The sequence below is a fragment of the Anser anser genome (assembly GCF_964211835.1).
Source record: "Anser anser genome assembly, chromosome: 5".
NCBI lineage: Eukaryota > Metazoa > Chordata > Aves > Anseriformes > Anatidae > Anser > Anser anser.
This window is the reverse complement of record NC_139725.1, coordinates 8,593,052-8,609,818: the sequence shown is the minus strand read 5'-3', so window position 1 is coordinate 8,609,818 and position 16,767 is coordinate 8,593,052. Positions and strand designations below refer to the sequence as shown.

The following is a 16,767-nucleotide window of genomic DNA, read 5'->3' as shown; positions in this document are numbered from 1 at the left end:
TAAAATTCCCTTTGTATTTTTACCCTCATACTCCTGGAAGTATTAAAATGTTTAATTTCTTTCCTTTCTTCAATATTTTTTGCTTTTTTCTTTTTTTTGGTCTTACCTCCTCCTGTGTTGTAGTATAGTTCCCAAAAGCCTCTTAACTGGCTTATGAGGCTGTTGGTGGCTCTTCATAGGACAATAAGGAGCTATAGGAGCAGAAAAAAAGGGAAGGAAAAGCTGTTTCTGAAGATCTACTTTCTGGAAACTGTAGCTTCTGTTTCCTGTCCTTGTTTTTATACTTTCATTAGCCAAATTCATCTTTGTTTCTATTAATACAACCAGAGCTGATTTTCTTTTTTGCTTGCTAAAACTAACTTTTACATATTATTTCTAGTATTAATTTTGTTCAAGAGCTGAAAAAGATGAGAAATGTAAATATTTAATAGGAACATTAAGTGAGGTAATGACTTGCTGTTTTATTGAACTCTTCTCAGTCTAGTGGGGTTAGACTCTTTCGAGAGGCTGAGGAATGAGGCCGATGGCAAAAGAAGTAAGAGTTTGTTATTTAGGATTTTCTAAGGCTCTGTACTGCTGCTACAGAAATGTCTGTTTCTGTTGATAATGCAATAGGTTATTTATCTTGTCATGAGTAAGTTTTCTAAACAAAAATCTGCAATTATTTGATTTTTCCAGAAGGAGCTAGAGTGTTTTGTAAAGTAGCAGATTCATGGAGTATTACCTCGAACAAAGTGAAGACCCACTTCCCGTAGTTAATGCCACTGAGAGTGTAAGGTTAAAATGGTAGTATCGTGATTCTGTAGTATGATAAAAAGCAATTGTACAAGAAAAGGATTCTAGTCATACATGATGCAACCTTTACATTTTAATAACTTACTGTAGAGGAAAAGGTAATTTATAATGAGAAATACTCTTCAGTGTGAGATCAGCTCTGCAATCACAGGGTTTTACAAGTAGCATTGAATTGAACATTACTGTTTCCATGGAAGTTGAAACTTATGGTTATAAAACTATACTGAAAATTACAATGGCAATCCTCTTATTACTGCAGTTAAATATAAAAAAATAAGTATGCAAAAGTTGGGGATTCTGGCAGCAAACAACTAAGTACAGAGGAGGAAAAGCAAATCTCTTCACGTTTTTTTAGATGGATCTCAGCTGAAATTCATGCCCAACTTGACAGAAGATTAAGATTTTCCAGTGAGTAATAGAACCATTCAACACCTTAGTCAGAAATTGAGGTTGTCAACCTATGTGATTTAAATGTGAAAGAAAATGGTATGGTGAAAATCTTAGATTAATCAGGGAGGGTCAAGGAAGTTTAAAATACATTCAGCATATTTTAAGCAGAAAATGTGTGTTAGCCTTAAAAAAAAAAAAAAAAAGAAGCAAATTAATGAGACTAGGATGGTACAATTTATTCTATGGATTTTTTTTTATTGTAGTGTTGAGGACTCCAGTAATTTTCAAGAATTGGCAGCATGCGATTGATAGTATCATCCTTTCTTTGCACTGCTATTAGTGAATGCCAGTTCTGTGGTCTACATAACTGCTACGTATTGCTGTGTACATTTAATAGCAGCTTTTAAAAATTCTGTTTATTTTTAAAATAAAGTCAGTTGGGATGTTTGTGGGTGTTTTCTTTTAAAATAAGTCATTAGGTGATGAATAATTAAAATTTTATGAAAAGCTTTCTTCTTCTTCTTTTGTGTTCTTTTGATGATGACGTGCTACAAAACCTTGATTCACAGCAAGTATTTTCTCCCTGTAACAGACACAGCAGCAATACCATTATCTGAAATATTTCTATTCTGATGGTTCTTTTGTCCCAAGTGAACTTGGAGAGCTGATGTGTTGGATGTTACATACAACAGTGGTTATCTCTGCCCGGAAAATATGGAAAAGATGGATTATGTTTGTAAAACATAGGAGCAGTTGCATATTGTGTGTGGGAAGCTCTGACTGGTACTTGCATAACAATTTTTGATTGTGGCAGACTGTATGGAGGAAAAAAGAAGAAACTGATACAGTTTCTAAAATCTGGTTGGTCACTGAGCAATAGTAGAAAAAATATCATAGAATGGTTAAGGCATAAGAAGAAACTAGGAGGAAAATAAAACTTATATTTTCTTTAAATGCGGAACACTTCCAAGGACTAAGAATCATCCTGGAGTGGAGGCTGGAATCTGTGGATAATCAGATCAGGTAGGAGACGGCTAAAGTTGTTAAAAAGCCTAAAGATGGTATTTGGGGGAAGAAAAAGGAAGAGGAGATGGACTGAAGTAATGAGTCAAGAAGATAAATTCTTTGCTCTTTTGTCAAGCTGTATTTGGATAGATATCCTTTGGGGGAATTTAAATCCACTTCTGTATGAAAAGATTGAATGTCACAAGGAGCTCTTCACTTTGTTTCTCCTCTTTACAAGTGGAAAAAACAGGCTGCTTCCATGTTCCCTGCTAACTTCTGCCAATTGAGTGAACATGTTGAAAAGATTAATTATGGGTAAGGAAAGCAAGTTTAAGACCTGGAATTGTTCTTTTCATGGAAATGAACAAGTTTCACATGTCAGAGTGTGCTTTGTTGCAAAGTCACCCAAATAAGAAAACCACCTTCGATGTAATTTTTTGTTGTTTTAGCATGAGACCACACCTCTTTTTTTTTAATTTCCAAATACATGCTGTTTGAAGCTTTTCAAGGCTGAATTGTACTAGAAACTTACCAGTTACTAACACATACATTTTTGTAAACAAGTATGGACTCTGATCTGATGAATGCTCTTGTACTTCTTTATGTGGGTATCCTGATAAGTCTGGTTTCTGATGTTTCTGATTTTTTAACAGATTAAACATTTGAGTCTCACTCGTATTTAGCCTATTGAACATGCATTTTGTGTGTTATGGTCTTTGTGTACAAGAGAGGATAGGATCACATCAGTTCAATTTAGAAACCCTGTATGGGAGGAACTGTGAAGATGCTTAATAGCAATTATAAACTTTTTAAATTTTCTTTGGTCTCCATTTTTCATAATGCTAGTATAGTGCTGAGACAATGTTTTTGATGTAACCTTCTAGTAAGCATTAGGTGGCAGTAGTGTGTTGTAATTGGCAACTGCTTTGTCGTTTGTTTTTATCTCCTGCAGTCTTTCTTGCAATGTAATAAGTGGAGAAAACATGTATTATTTCTTGTAATTTTTATAAAATGCTGATTGGTTGTTCTGACTGTCTGTAAGGGCAGCCATTGTTTGGACTCTTCTATATATAGGTGGGATTATCATACTATAGTTTCTGTACAATATTCATTACCTATTTTCTGATATACAGTGTCCGACGGTGATAACGTTAACTGCAAATGATCTGAACAGGTATATGCCATTAATGGTTAAGTGTGTTTAGTTTTGCAGCCTTTACCCCTTTACCTTTTCATAAGCTGTAGCCATTTTTAAAGTTAATATAGTCTGTTAGATGAAGTATGCTCTTTTATGGTTGTGTGTTTATCTAAGAAAAAGAGTAAACTTAGGCTCAAGAAAATGTTGGTACGAACATAATTTACCTTTCAGCACAGTCTTTTTATTGTCGCTCCAGATCCTGAACAAGTGCAGTTACCTTGTGACCATTTGGAGTATTTTTTTTTCCTCCCTTCATCCTTCTTTCTCACAGGTAAAGGAGTTCAAGGAGTTTGGAAGTTGTGTTGTGTTGTATTAATTTGGCAGGATGATCAATTAACAGAAGAAGAGCAAGAAAGTGTTGACAGAACATGCTATCTAATTAGTACCCGATGAACCATATAGGCCACAGAACGCAGAGTGTAATGTTGCTTCAGGATGACTCCTGTATGACACCTTTATATGCAAAATAAGCTCATAGAAAAACAAAAAAAGAATATTTGAGCATAGTTTCAGTGAAGGTAATCTTCATTGTTGAAAAACTTCACTTTCCACTGTAAATTTAGGGAAGGCTGGGGATGCTTGGTACTTCATGGCAACTCAAAGTATCAAGCCTTTGTTTTGTATAAGTCTTGTTCTTAAAAATCATGTAACCTTTCATTTGATTAGATTTTTTTTTTTATTTAAGAGGTGATCTACAAGTTATGGAATTAGGTGAAATAATTAAGTATTTTAAAAGTATGCTGCTTTTCTTCCTGTTTTTTGGAACAGTATCTCTTCCTGAAATGCTAGGGCTGTAAGATTGCCAGATGGCTTGTGTGATACGATGGCAAGCAAAATTACTGTAAGTTAAGAGCAGGGAGCACCACAAAGCTTTAATGTCCTACACCAACTGGTTTTCTAGTACATGTTAGTTTGAAATAGTTTTTCAGTTGAAAATTAACTAGTTTTGAATTGAAAAGCATTTTAAGTCTTTCAAGATAGTACTGCCAGAATTATTTGGCTATTGGTAATTATTTTTTTCTAGTGTATAAATATTCTGATAACTAATTTCTACTATTCATTCAGAAATTCTCCCTCCTCCCATGATAGGAGGAAAGTTTAATGTTTACATGTTTAAAACATTTCTTTCAAAATGTTTTTTTTTCCTGCAGATAAAGTTTCTCTGTTCTACTGAAATAAGCTGCTTTCTTTTTTCCAATACTTTTCATGAATAAATCATTTAGATCATTGTAAAACGTGTGTTTTTCATCTTGACCTAATTTAGTGGTATTGGATGGCAAAGTTGGAAAATGGCTTCTTTCTGTGACCTTTCAGTGAGTGCCACAGGGTGGGAGCCAAGCATATGTTTATTAGCTTTTCTCCTGACCAACAAAGGTGGATGAAACATTAGCTTTTCTTAAATTTATTAAACAAAACTTCAAATTCCAGTTTAATAAACAATTGCATAATTCAGTATCACTGTGTTCTGATTTAAATCCATCACAGAATGGATTCCTCAAGAAAGAGTTCAGGCATAAAGCGTAACAGCTAGCATTCTACTCAGCACATCATGCCTATGACTAGAGTAAATGATCTTTTGGAGCTGGTGTACTTGATTGCTCAAATACAGCCGTCATATACATGGTTTAGTTAATATGGAATACACGTCTTTATTATATGCTGATAGGGATTTGTGGTTTAAACTATTCAGTGTGAGAATGTATGTAAAAGTTAACTTAAGTGTTAACTTTATATGTAATTATATAGTTCCTGGAGTGTTTAAATTGCATTATAGGGTTCCTTTTTTGTGCTATGTCCAGCAGTGAAACTGTTCGGCTTTGTATTTTGGTGTTTTATCAGCTGGTCTGGAACTTTCAATACATACTCTATAATTTGCTCAAAAATACTGCCACAAACCTTATGTCATAGTACATAACTGGATATTTACCATTTTTCTGGGGCTGGGCTGGGGAGGAGGACCCACTCTCCTATACTGTGTTAGGCTATAGAATTTCAGATGCACAAATTTAGTAACTTGGAGAGCTCAAAATATAAATTTGTTGAGCTCTCAGAATGCCTTGTTTTGTGATAATAATCATGAGCTATAGGGCTTAGGCAATTTAAAGTGTGACTGGTCAAAGGATAAAGATTTCAAGAAGGGAACCCTTTGTCAAAAACCTGAAGTCCATATGACCTTGCCACACAAGCAAGGTTTTTCCACTAGCTATTGCATTCATGTAATTTTCAAAGGTAAGAGGCTTTTAGATAGGTTCTGGTGGATCAAAGTATTAGAAGCAACAAAACTCTTCTCATTTCAAGCTGATTTTAGAAGGAGGAGGGATACTGCACTGAGCTTAATTGTCCAAACTTGATTCCAAAGCTTTGGGAATTAGTTATCAATCTTGAACACTTACTTTTTGAGGAAAGAGAAAATAAAAAGTTGAAAACAAATCTACACAATATCAATGTACCATATTGTTTAGTGGTCATGTGGCCAGATTAAGGAATTGTATTTTAAGAACTGTAATTTCTTTCTAACAAGTCTGTCCACATAGTGTATAGGTAACAAGAGAAATTGATGGAGTTATATGAACCAATCCAGCCCTTCTTTAGAAGTTAATCTGTCTTGATTTCTGTGAGCATTTGGTCAGACCTACACAGATTTGGTTGTTGGTTTAAATCTAGCCAAGGCTGGTGGTGTCTTAATTGCTACCACAGAGCAACCATTTGGCCTATGTGAGATGAATGTTGTCAAAGTACCTTCTGCAAGGCGGACATACATCCACTGGGAATGTATCAAGAAAGTTTTCATTAATTGGTCCCTTTGTTGGCATTTGTGGCAGTGCGGCCAAAAACTGAGTATGAACAGACACTCTGTGTCAGGGGTGAGACTTACTGGCAAGTCCCAGTACAAAAACTGGTATTTACTGCTTATATTGTAAGTAGGAGTAAAAGACTTTACTCCTAAGAACAGTCTGGCATTAAATTTACTGTGATTTTTTTAAAGGCAAGCAAGAATTTACAGACTACAGTGGGAAATTAAATAGAATGCAACTCCTTAAGATTTTTCTTAATGTTGACCATCTTGCAGCTTTCTTTTAATATGATGTGAAGTCTTACGATGAGCGCTGTAGTCTACAGACAAATTTACATGGACCTACGAATACTTTTGTCAGATAGGAACACTTGACAGTTCGTGTCCTGACCTCATTAGCCTAACCTGTAGGTAGTAATAGTTACAGTTAATAGTGTATAAAGGTTCTGTAAAACATTTGTATGAGAAATGCTTGTAAACTTAGTTGGCAATTTTGATATTTTTATGTTCATGTTATTGCTGCATTTTTTTTCCCGTTCTTTTGTTACAATTCTTGCACTTTGTTGTTTTATAAGGGGCAAAAATACTGATAATGACTTCTGCATTTTGTCTTTTACTGCAACACTTCTGTTTGTTTCTAAACTTGATATAGACCAAGACAGTTCATGTTAGGCTTCCTGTTATATTTATGCATTTTGCCTTTTTTTAAAGTATTTTGTATCATGGAATAAAAAAAAAAGTTCTGATATTTAACTATTTAACTAAATAAACTGCCTTATTGATGCTGAGAGGGAATTCCGACTCAGAAATCTGAATATACTGGCTTTTCAATACTGAGCTTTTGATACAAGAACAGATCAATTGCACTCTCCAAATACTGATAATGTGTTTTTTAAAAAGGGCTTGGTATTGATTTGTACAATTCCAGTCAGTAGTCAAAATTTCTTTTTGTTGGATTCCTAACCATGAATCTGGCCATATTATCTGAAAATAGTGGCTTGGGTTTTTCTTCTCCAACTGCTTCCACTGTTCCCCTGAGGACCTCCCCAAGGCAGAGGCCTTGTATCTTTTCCTAACCTGAAAAGCATAGTATTCAACTCATGTCCACATGTACGGTGATGTGTAGCACTGATATAGTATCCAGTACTAATCCACAGTGACATTCGTTCTTGCAGTGTTAATCCAGCGAGCCCTTTACACACATTTCTTGACTTTTTCTTCTTCTGTTTGCAGTTTTAATTCAATTATGTCATTCACAAGAAATGGTAGCTTCACCAGATGTGGAGCAGTGCTCTCTCTGGAAAGTTTGGGTTGAGTTCTTCCTGACTATTAACAAGTGTCTTTCACCACTGCTTGTTTTTTAATACAGATATTTTTCCAAGTTCCAGGAGGTGTTGTAGTTGTAGCATGGATCATGAAGACTATGTCTTCCGTACATTTACAGTAACACAACAACAACAAATAATTCATACTTTGCTGGAAATCTTATTTCTGGATGCATTATGTTGAATAAATATTGTCAGGCTGTAGATCTGTAATAGCTACTACTATATGTCAAATGTAGAAAAATAGGAGAAAGATGCTAAGAGATAGTAAGTTAATTTTAGATGTTAATATTACATCATTCTCTTATTTACAGCTTAGATTTAGTTATTAGATGTAGTTCCTGCAAAAGTGCATAAGTATTTGAACACATGTAAGTAATCTCTTTAAAATCGTACGACTTGAATCACTCAAGAACTTCAGTTACGTATTTAGCTTTAAATATATCTGTTATCAAAATACAGACACACATCCTCTACTGAAATAAAGCAGGAATTCAAGACGTGCCAATAAGTGTATCAAAGTGATTTCACAAGCTGTAGATAACATCAAAGTTAAAAATCTTTAATAAATCTGATAGTTTAGAAATTTACTATGCTGTAACTGTTAGTAGCAATGACTGCTCACTGGTGGTAATACCAGTGGTAATGATAGTAAGTCCAAAATAATCTGAAAACTTTTCAGTTTTTTTCAGCTGTTGTGGTTTAATCATTGTTCTGTGTCAGTCTTTAATTTTGAATTTTAGAACCTTAATTATAGTCTCCTTATCAAAAAAATAAAATCTAAAAGACACATAACAAATTAAAAGGTCTGAAAATACTTTGCTGAAATCATTCTTGGGGGAGAAGGTCAAGATTTAATGTAATATCCGTTTCATCCTTCTAATGTTAGTTTTTATTTGCTGCTGAAGATTTTTCCAAATGTTTGACAGCTTTTCTTGACCTATTGAAAAGTAGGAAAGACAAAACAGTAGCAAATCAGTAGAGAATACTCCATATTTCAGCCTGGAAAAATTGATGCTGATCTATTTCATTTGCCTTAGTCTGAAAAATATAAAGCTTGCACTTTAGGTAGGCTTATTTAAAAGCTGTATACCCATGTGTGTGTCTTAGTTATCCATTAAATGCATAGCAGTAAATTAAAGCATTTTTCCGTAACTTAAATAAAAATCTGGTCGTAGTAGTAGTTTTAGCAGAAGATAAAGCTTCCTGTTTTGATGTATGGAACTGGGGACGTACTACGTCTTTGGATTTTAAGATGAATGTCCCTTATATACAGGGCAAGTAATCATGGTAATGTAGTCAGTAATAGATGAGAAAAAATAGTATTTTTTAATCTTTTCTAAGCATCACCCTCTTTTCATGTAGAAAACTAGTTATGAATACAAGTTTGGCTATATTATGCAGTGTAGTTATCATGTATTCCACAGTTTAGCAAGAGATTACAGTTTAGCATAAAACCTATGGCTGTACGCCTCACCCCTCCCTTCCCAATAAATTGTTGTATTAAGTTGATTCTCACTGGGTGCTGTAAATTTCTTTTGAAGAGTAAATTCATTAGCGCCAGTAAGGAATGTACATTAAATTGATTTAACTAGAAGTTTTCTGCTTGCTAATTTGAATTTGATTAAAATCAATCAACCCTGTTACATTTATTGCATGAAGTTAAGCAACTTGTACAAGTGTTAGGAGGATAGGGACCTTCATTCATCATCTGTGGTGCTTGATTTGCTCAACCAAAACTCAGACAGCTATCTCAGTTTCTTATCTTGTGGAGTGAGGGTTCTTAAGGTCTGTTGGTGTGGTTATTCAGATGTAATATCCTTACAGTTATTGACCAAGTGTTCTTTATTAACTTCCATGTAGCCCAGGGATTAATTTTGCAGTTCTTAAAGTGCAACAGGAACCAAACATCACAGACTATAAAGTAGGCAGAAATAAAGACTGTAGAAGTTGCATGTGCTATAGGTTCCTTATATAAGTTATGTGGGTGAAAACTATGTATGTTGTACACTGTGTAAAAATAACAGGGCTTGAGAGAGAGTGCACAGAAAGGTCACACAGTTTAAATCTGGGAATTGTTTTACTTGCTAGTTGAATTTGTTTATATTATTGTAATGTAAAAGCAAAAGTTGCTACTATTGTTCTGAAGACATTGGCTAATAATGTAAAGCAATGCATCTATTAGTTGCAAGAATTGGTAAGAAGGCAGCAGACAAGTAGTTTATGAGCCCATATCAATATATGATTGAACCTGCACAGTTTTCAGTGTCTCTCGGTTAATAACTCATTGAACATGACTTTAACCCGTTTATACAAAAAAGTTTGATTATGCCTGTTTTTTTTTTTCTACGATAGGTATCGAAGGCAGTAGATTACTTCAGTGAAATAAAATTTGTTTCCTTAACTAGGATTTTCTATGAACAAATTTTAAACATTTGGATGTTTATGTAGCTACAGTCTGATCAGAGCAGTTTGCCAGGGGAAATGCTGTTATCCACTGCACCCAAACTGCTCAAATGTACAGTTTGATGAATATTAACAACAAGACAGTTCAGTACTGCCAGGTACCTAGAAAGGTAAAATAATGATACTGTAATTGAAAAGTATATGAGCCTAAATTTGTATTAGTCTGCTTTTCAGTTTCTGTGCAGCACCAATGATTTGATCAAGTCTTCAACATACTTGAAGCTTTTCAACTGAACTCCAGCTTTGAGGTTCATGTTTGGTTTTTTTTTTCAGACTTTCTCAGTGATTTTAAAAACTTTATTAAAAAAAAAAACAACACCCTTTAACTCCTACATCAAGAGCCAGAGTCCCCAAGAAGTACTATCACCATGTGACATTTAAGGATAAACATCAGGGGAGTGAGCACTATTGCATATGTGTATAATGTTTTCCTAATAGTTAAAAGATCAAGTAATATTTCGATTGCTTTATTTTTAACAGTAACTACAATGCATCATTCTGTAAAGCAATACAAATTCCAGACAGATAGTGTTTAGCAGTAAAAATGAGTTAAGAAATTCAACTAGTAAAGGTATGAAGAGGAAAGCTAGCTTCTAACCTTCTTTTTTTTCCCCTCCCTCTGTCAGGCTTGGGAAAACATCCTTACTTGTTTTTATAACATCCTATTAAGTAGTAACATGTTAGTAAAACAAAACAAAAAACTACTACTGTGTTCCAAAAGAAAACTGTTCAAAAATCAAGACATGAATGATCAGCAAAAAATTATTTTTATGGAAATACTGCTCCTTAAAAATGTTACACATATACAGCTAGAAAGACAAACATTGACTAAGTGCAGTAATACAGCTGAAAATAGTGCCTAGGTGGCAAGTACGAATGACAGGAAGATAATTTGCACAGATTTTGAGAAGAGATATTGCAGCAGACATTGGTAGGCATTAACATTTTGAGTAAGAACCTACTACTGGATGCATAGGAGAGATGAGCAATAGTTCAGTCTGAGTAGGAGACTGGTCGAGTAGAAAACAGTCTTGTCTGTTTTCATCGTATAGTTTGTATATGTTTGCAACTGAGATTAATGTAGAAATAAAGCTAGATAAGGCCATCAGAAAGATGCATTGTATTTAACCTCCCTCAAAATAAAACTCCTGGCAGCTGTTGAGTCAGCTGGTCTGTAGGGTAAATTGGAGAGAGGGGTGGAAGAACTGGAAGCATGAATATGACAACCAAGAATGGGAGAAGATGCCACAGAAGAGTATGGTTGATTAAGATCTGAAGTATTGATGGAGAACATTCTGTAAACTTCAGGTATTAGTAGGGTGGTTGAAACTTTGACAGGGTGTTCTCTGTGGTTAGTGTCTGATCTGCCTGAAACAGGGTCTAAAACAGCTGGAAAAGAGGACATGTCATTTGTTGCCTTAGACGTGAAAGGAGAATTGTACGGGTAGCTGAAACAAGAATGGATTTTTGCTGTAGATGGAAGTGTTCTTGTATTTCAGTATACAAGCTGGAGAGTAGGAAAAGGGAGTCAATGAGAACAGGTCCATAACAGATTCAGATGAAACACTGGAAAGAAAAATAAAAGCTTTAAAGTATAATAGCAGAGGTTTGAGGACTTTTCTTAGTGCAAACGGAAAGGATACTAAAGGCATCAGATGGTAGTAGAGTAATAGCTCTAATAAGGAGGATAAAATACTCTCAAAGAGCACGGAGATCTAATTAGTAGATCCCCTACAATGTAGTTATTAGTTACATGAAATTGTAGTTGTTTGAATGTAAAAATCACATGCAACAAATACTAAATTTTCCAAATTTATAGGAAAGAAGATAGAGGACAAATCTGAAGAGTAATAAATCTTAATGCTTTCTTAATTTAAGGAATGAACTGAATAGCCTTCTCTACATTCATTATTATTTTTCCAAAGCATTTTTATGATATTTGTGGCTTACTGTTTTTCAGTAACTATACCCAACACAGTCCAAAATGGTTTTTCAGTCAGTGAAAGCGTTGGTGTAGCAAATGAAAAGTGTAAGCAGTTTTGTGGGTGTATTTTCTCAACATTCTTGGCAGCAGAGGAGCTTGTAATCTTAGTGCTGTTTTGGGCAATCAGTCATGTTTTCATCTATCTGTAAGAAATGGATCCAAGAAGGTGTGGTCTTGTGGCCAATCCAAACATATAATAATAGGAGCAATGGTTTTGTGGCACCACTATTCATATCAAGCTAATTAAGTTTCAGTGGTACTAAGTCTGGTACAACAGTCCTTGAATAGGCCTGTGCAGCGATGTCAAAAATCCTTTTGGGTAGAAGCTTGTAGGGCAATGTTGCCTGCATCGTTCAAATGCAGAGAAATATGCAGCAGCCATGTAACTTTTCTTTCTAGGGTGTTATAATTAACCCTAAAATATTTGGATGAATCAAAATTTGAAATAATAGCAACAAAATTTTTGAAGTAACAATTTTGTAGATAAAGTATTCCTATGAGGAATAACTGTTCAAACATAGCTCAAACATATATGTTAAAAGAAATAACATTTCTAAAAGCAAATCATGTAAACCTTTAATGTGATCTGTTTTGCTGCATATGTGTATTAAGCATTGGTTTTAAAAAAAAACAACTTTCACAAGTGATATAGAATCAACCACCAATGTTCAAAATGTTATTAAAATACAAATGGAAAAGCTACGGTTTGAGAAAAATGGATTTGAAGAAGAAATAATGCTTTTAAATAGCTTTAACAATACTACATGGTGCATGACAGAACACTAAATTTAGTGCCTATCAACTAAAGGTATAATTACTCTTTTCTAATTGACTATTTAGAATACTAAATACAATGACCAAAAATCTTTGATTCATCTGTGCCTTAGTATTTTGTCACCTTCAGTTGTGGAGATAAGAAGGGGATACCTATGAGAGAAACTCTCAGGTCACAACTGTGCTTCAGTCATATCTTCAGCAAGTTGCAAGCTAGTCTTCAATGCAGAGGTAACTTCAAGGGTCCTTACTCATCTGGTGGGCCAAAAATACACATTTGTGTACATACTTCATACTTGAGCTTGTAGGTTGCACGTATGCTCAGGTGTATATGGAAAAAGATACGGAGATACAAGGGGAAAAAAATGAAATCAAACATGAACATTTAGCTCTTAGGTACAGTTTCTTCTTGTTGAATGAGGGATTTATCCAGTCAGTGCAAATGGTAGTTACGAACATTAGAGCCCAATTGGACTCCTTTCAAATTTTGTCTTATAAAGTACACACTGTGTTAGTATTCCTTTCTTTCGAGAATGAAGTATAAACTAAAAGAAAGGTATTTGGCCAATTAGAAATCAGCCAAACACTTCTGTAACTGTGTTCCAATTCTTAAAAATTTTCTGCACAATTTAAGGCCCAATATAATGTTACTATAAGAGGCAGACGTTCGAGCTCCAGAATAGGGGATATCATGATTTATAACACGTTAACAGCTGAGGGGTCTGACATTATTGCAACTTGCTGATTGGCATGCTTTTTCACAATTCTCAATCTCTTATGCTGAGCGATTTAAAATATAGTTAACAAAAGTAAAATCACTGGAGATTAATTAAATCCGAAGGAAGACAGAGTTTTGAGGGTTACTTTTCAGTAGACATTTGAACCAAAAAGAAGACAAAATGCTCCATTCAGAACCAGTAGTTACAAATGTTTTTTAAAAAGTGTTACCATGGCCTTACTTGCAGTTATGTCCTTGAATAACCATTTCTTAACTAAAATGACACAATTTTTGTAGCCAGTGATCCATGACTTTAAATATTTGGAAGGGCTATTGATTCACTGAACTGGAAGAAATTAAAGATGTTGAGGCATATTTTCAAAAGTAGAATTACATGTATTATAAATTACATTAGATCATGTGTATTATTTTTTACTGTTTAAAGTTTAAAAAAAAAAAAACTATGTACACGTAATACAACATTCAATTTATTTGTAGTAACCTTAACTAAACATTGGTGGTATTGTTTAAATCACCTACATGTAATATTACAAGAGATGTTAGCACCTACAACATCTGCTCTTGTTCCTGTGTGATAGTCCTCTGGATGTACCTGATTCTGTTTGTGGTAGTAATCCTCTCTCTAGGTAAATTGTCCATAAGACCAATGATTTCATCAGCAAATTATCCAGAAAATGCCATCAGCATATGTGGTGACATTTGTGCCACTGGTGGTTTTGTTGCCATTTCAGTGGTCTAATTAAATTGGCAGTTTTCTCTTGTTCATCATCGTCTCCCTTCCTTTGGCACCTTAGCTCAAACCTTCTTCCTTTTCAATGTCCTCTTAGCTGAATATCAAATGCATTATTGATTGCTCCTCTCCCACCCTCCTCACTTCCGCTCCCCTCAACTTTTTCAAATTTTTTTTTTTTGATTGGCAGTATCATCCAGACAAACAGAAGGCAGATGTGCCAGCAGGAGAAGTGGAGGAGCGTGTGCAGAGGTTCATCGAAATTGATCAAGCGTGGAAAATTCTAGGGAACGAAGAGACAAAAAAAGAGTATGACCTGCAGCAGCGTGGTAGGTTCCTGCCAAGGAGTGCTGTAGTGGCAGCAGCTCTTTAAATAAGCAGGGTCTGGGAGTAGTAGTGAGATGGTATTTTAAAATGCTGTTTGTTGCTGAACCAAATGTTTCTTTCACTCTTGTCCTACTTTCAAACGTAGATCCATTATTTATAGCTTTTGCTACACATACATTATCTAGTGAAAACACTGAATTACTTCCAGCAAAACATTAGGTGGCGTTATTCCTAATAGTTTGAATATGGAATTTATACTAATTACAGACCTTAACTCATTTTATTAAGGCAGCTTCATTATGTGTTAACTTCTTAAATCTAAGTCTTACACTACATTTCACTGCAGTATTTTAGGTATAGGTATTATTCAGTTTAGTGTTCAATGTGTATGGATTTATAAGCCCTACAGAATCATTAAGGCACATTCTGGTTGTGTGTGTTAAGGTAGCTTTCATAATTCATGTGTCTAGTCTTTTTAAAGCAGGTTTATAAATAATATTCCAATATAACACATTAACTAGGCAGCCCTAGCATGCATTTCTTTTTATACCTCTCAGAAAATAGCTTCTTAAAACAGTGACAGGCTGTTGTGAGAAAGAAAGGGGGGAAATGTAGGTCAGGTCTGTCACACATGGGCTACCATTACATGAAGTGATAGGCTGTCTTTCTGCTCTGGCCTCAGGATAGGAGTCCCTCAGCCTTCCATTAGAACCTTCAATAAATGTATATCCACCCTACATGTTAATGGGGGGAGTCAATAATAGTGTATTGCCTGTGGGGAAAACACTCAGTCGCACTCTGCAGTAACACACTCCGGTCCAGCATTGACGTGTAGCCACCACCACTTTTGAATGTGTCTGATAAAAGCCCACTGTCTCTGCAGCTTGTTATTGAATTCTCTTCCATTGTACACTGGCACACCATCAGACCTTTCTCTCTTGTGCTGATTTTTAACTCCCCTGCCACTGCGGATACCAGAAGTTTGAGAGACAAAGGCTTAGTCATTCCGGTAGATATGCATCACTGCAGGATAAAAAGGGTGATATATAACTGTATATACCCAGTATGAATTCTCTAGTTAAATAATCTTGTATTTCAGGCTTTGTGTGGGTATTGGAAAAGGGAGCGGAAGGGGTAAAAAAATATATATATATTGAAAAAATAGTTAAGAAGAAAGGAAAAAATCGGATTTTGTGCTAATTTCTGATATAAACAGTATGATGGATCAAACTTAAATAACTTACCTCAAACTTATTTTTCAAATACCGCATGTGATGCCAGAATAATGCTATTGTACTTCTAGCATTGCAGTATTGGCTGTCTTCCATTTTCATAAATCATATATGCATAGAAAAACTGAAATATTAAATACTAAGTTATAAGTCTTTTATGTATATAGTAAATTTTACCTAAAGTTTTAATGCAGACCATGATGTTCTAATTTACTTGGGTCACATTAATCCATTGAGGTAAAGAGGATTACATGAAGATTTAATAAACTACTTTGTTTACGCATGGTATTTAAGGATGTTGCTGTAGGTTAGTTTTCACAATTTTATTTTACAGTATTTTGAAGGCTATCTGTATTGACTGAGATTCTTTTGCATCCAGACAAGTTCTTCTAAAAGCCAACTCAAGAATGTTGGAAAAAAAAAACACCACACAGCAACAACTGTGTAAATAAAGAAAACTACACGTGTTTAGAAATAGTAAGGTCATGGGATGGATATATTTTAATATAGAAAGTCCTATTCAAAGAGGATCCAGTGTTTTAAACGAAGCCAGTCGCATAACATGCATGTGCAGTGTCGATGCATTCTCTGCAGCATGTTCCCTAGCAGCAAGATGATGGTGAAATAAAATCTCGTTCTCTGAATGCCTGTCAAGTTGCTTCTGAAGTCATGATTCTAGACAAATTCGTAGACACTGCTGTAAAGGCTCACAGACACAAAGGAACTGAGACAGCAGCTAAGGGGCATAGTGATGAGAGAGATAGTACAGCAAGTTAGTAAGACTGCAAAGCCTAGGAAGCAGCATGTGAAGGATGCCAGTGTGCATGTGTGTGTGGCTGCCAGTCTGGAAGAAGTTCTTTGCACTGTAGTCTTTTTTCCCATTGCATAGATTTTTATTTGCATGTCCTTTCCCGTGTTACATGAAATAACTGTTAATTACTTAGCTCAGGAATTGAGTGGCCAGAGAAGTTCTGAGAAGCTTAAACTCTGTGGTGCTATATGGTTTTT

At 34.9% G+C, this 16,767-nt stretch overlaps 1 protein-coding gene across 3 annotated transcripts in view; it reads left to right on the top strand.

Annotated features, from left to right (window-relative positions):
* Positions 1-16,767, top strand: part of DNAJC24 (DnaJ heat shock protein family (Hsp40) member C24) — a 37,763-nt gene that overhangs the window by 9,376 nt on the left and 11,620 nt on the right. For all 3 annotated transcript variants that reach the window (XM_083838946.1, XM_083838947.1, XM_083838948.1), the window contains exon 3: positions 14,391-14,529. In XM_083838946.1, coding sequence (XP_083695072.1) covers positions 14,391-14,529 — 139 coding nt within the window. The remainder of the gene's footprint in view (positions 1-14,390; positions 14,530-16,767) is intronic.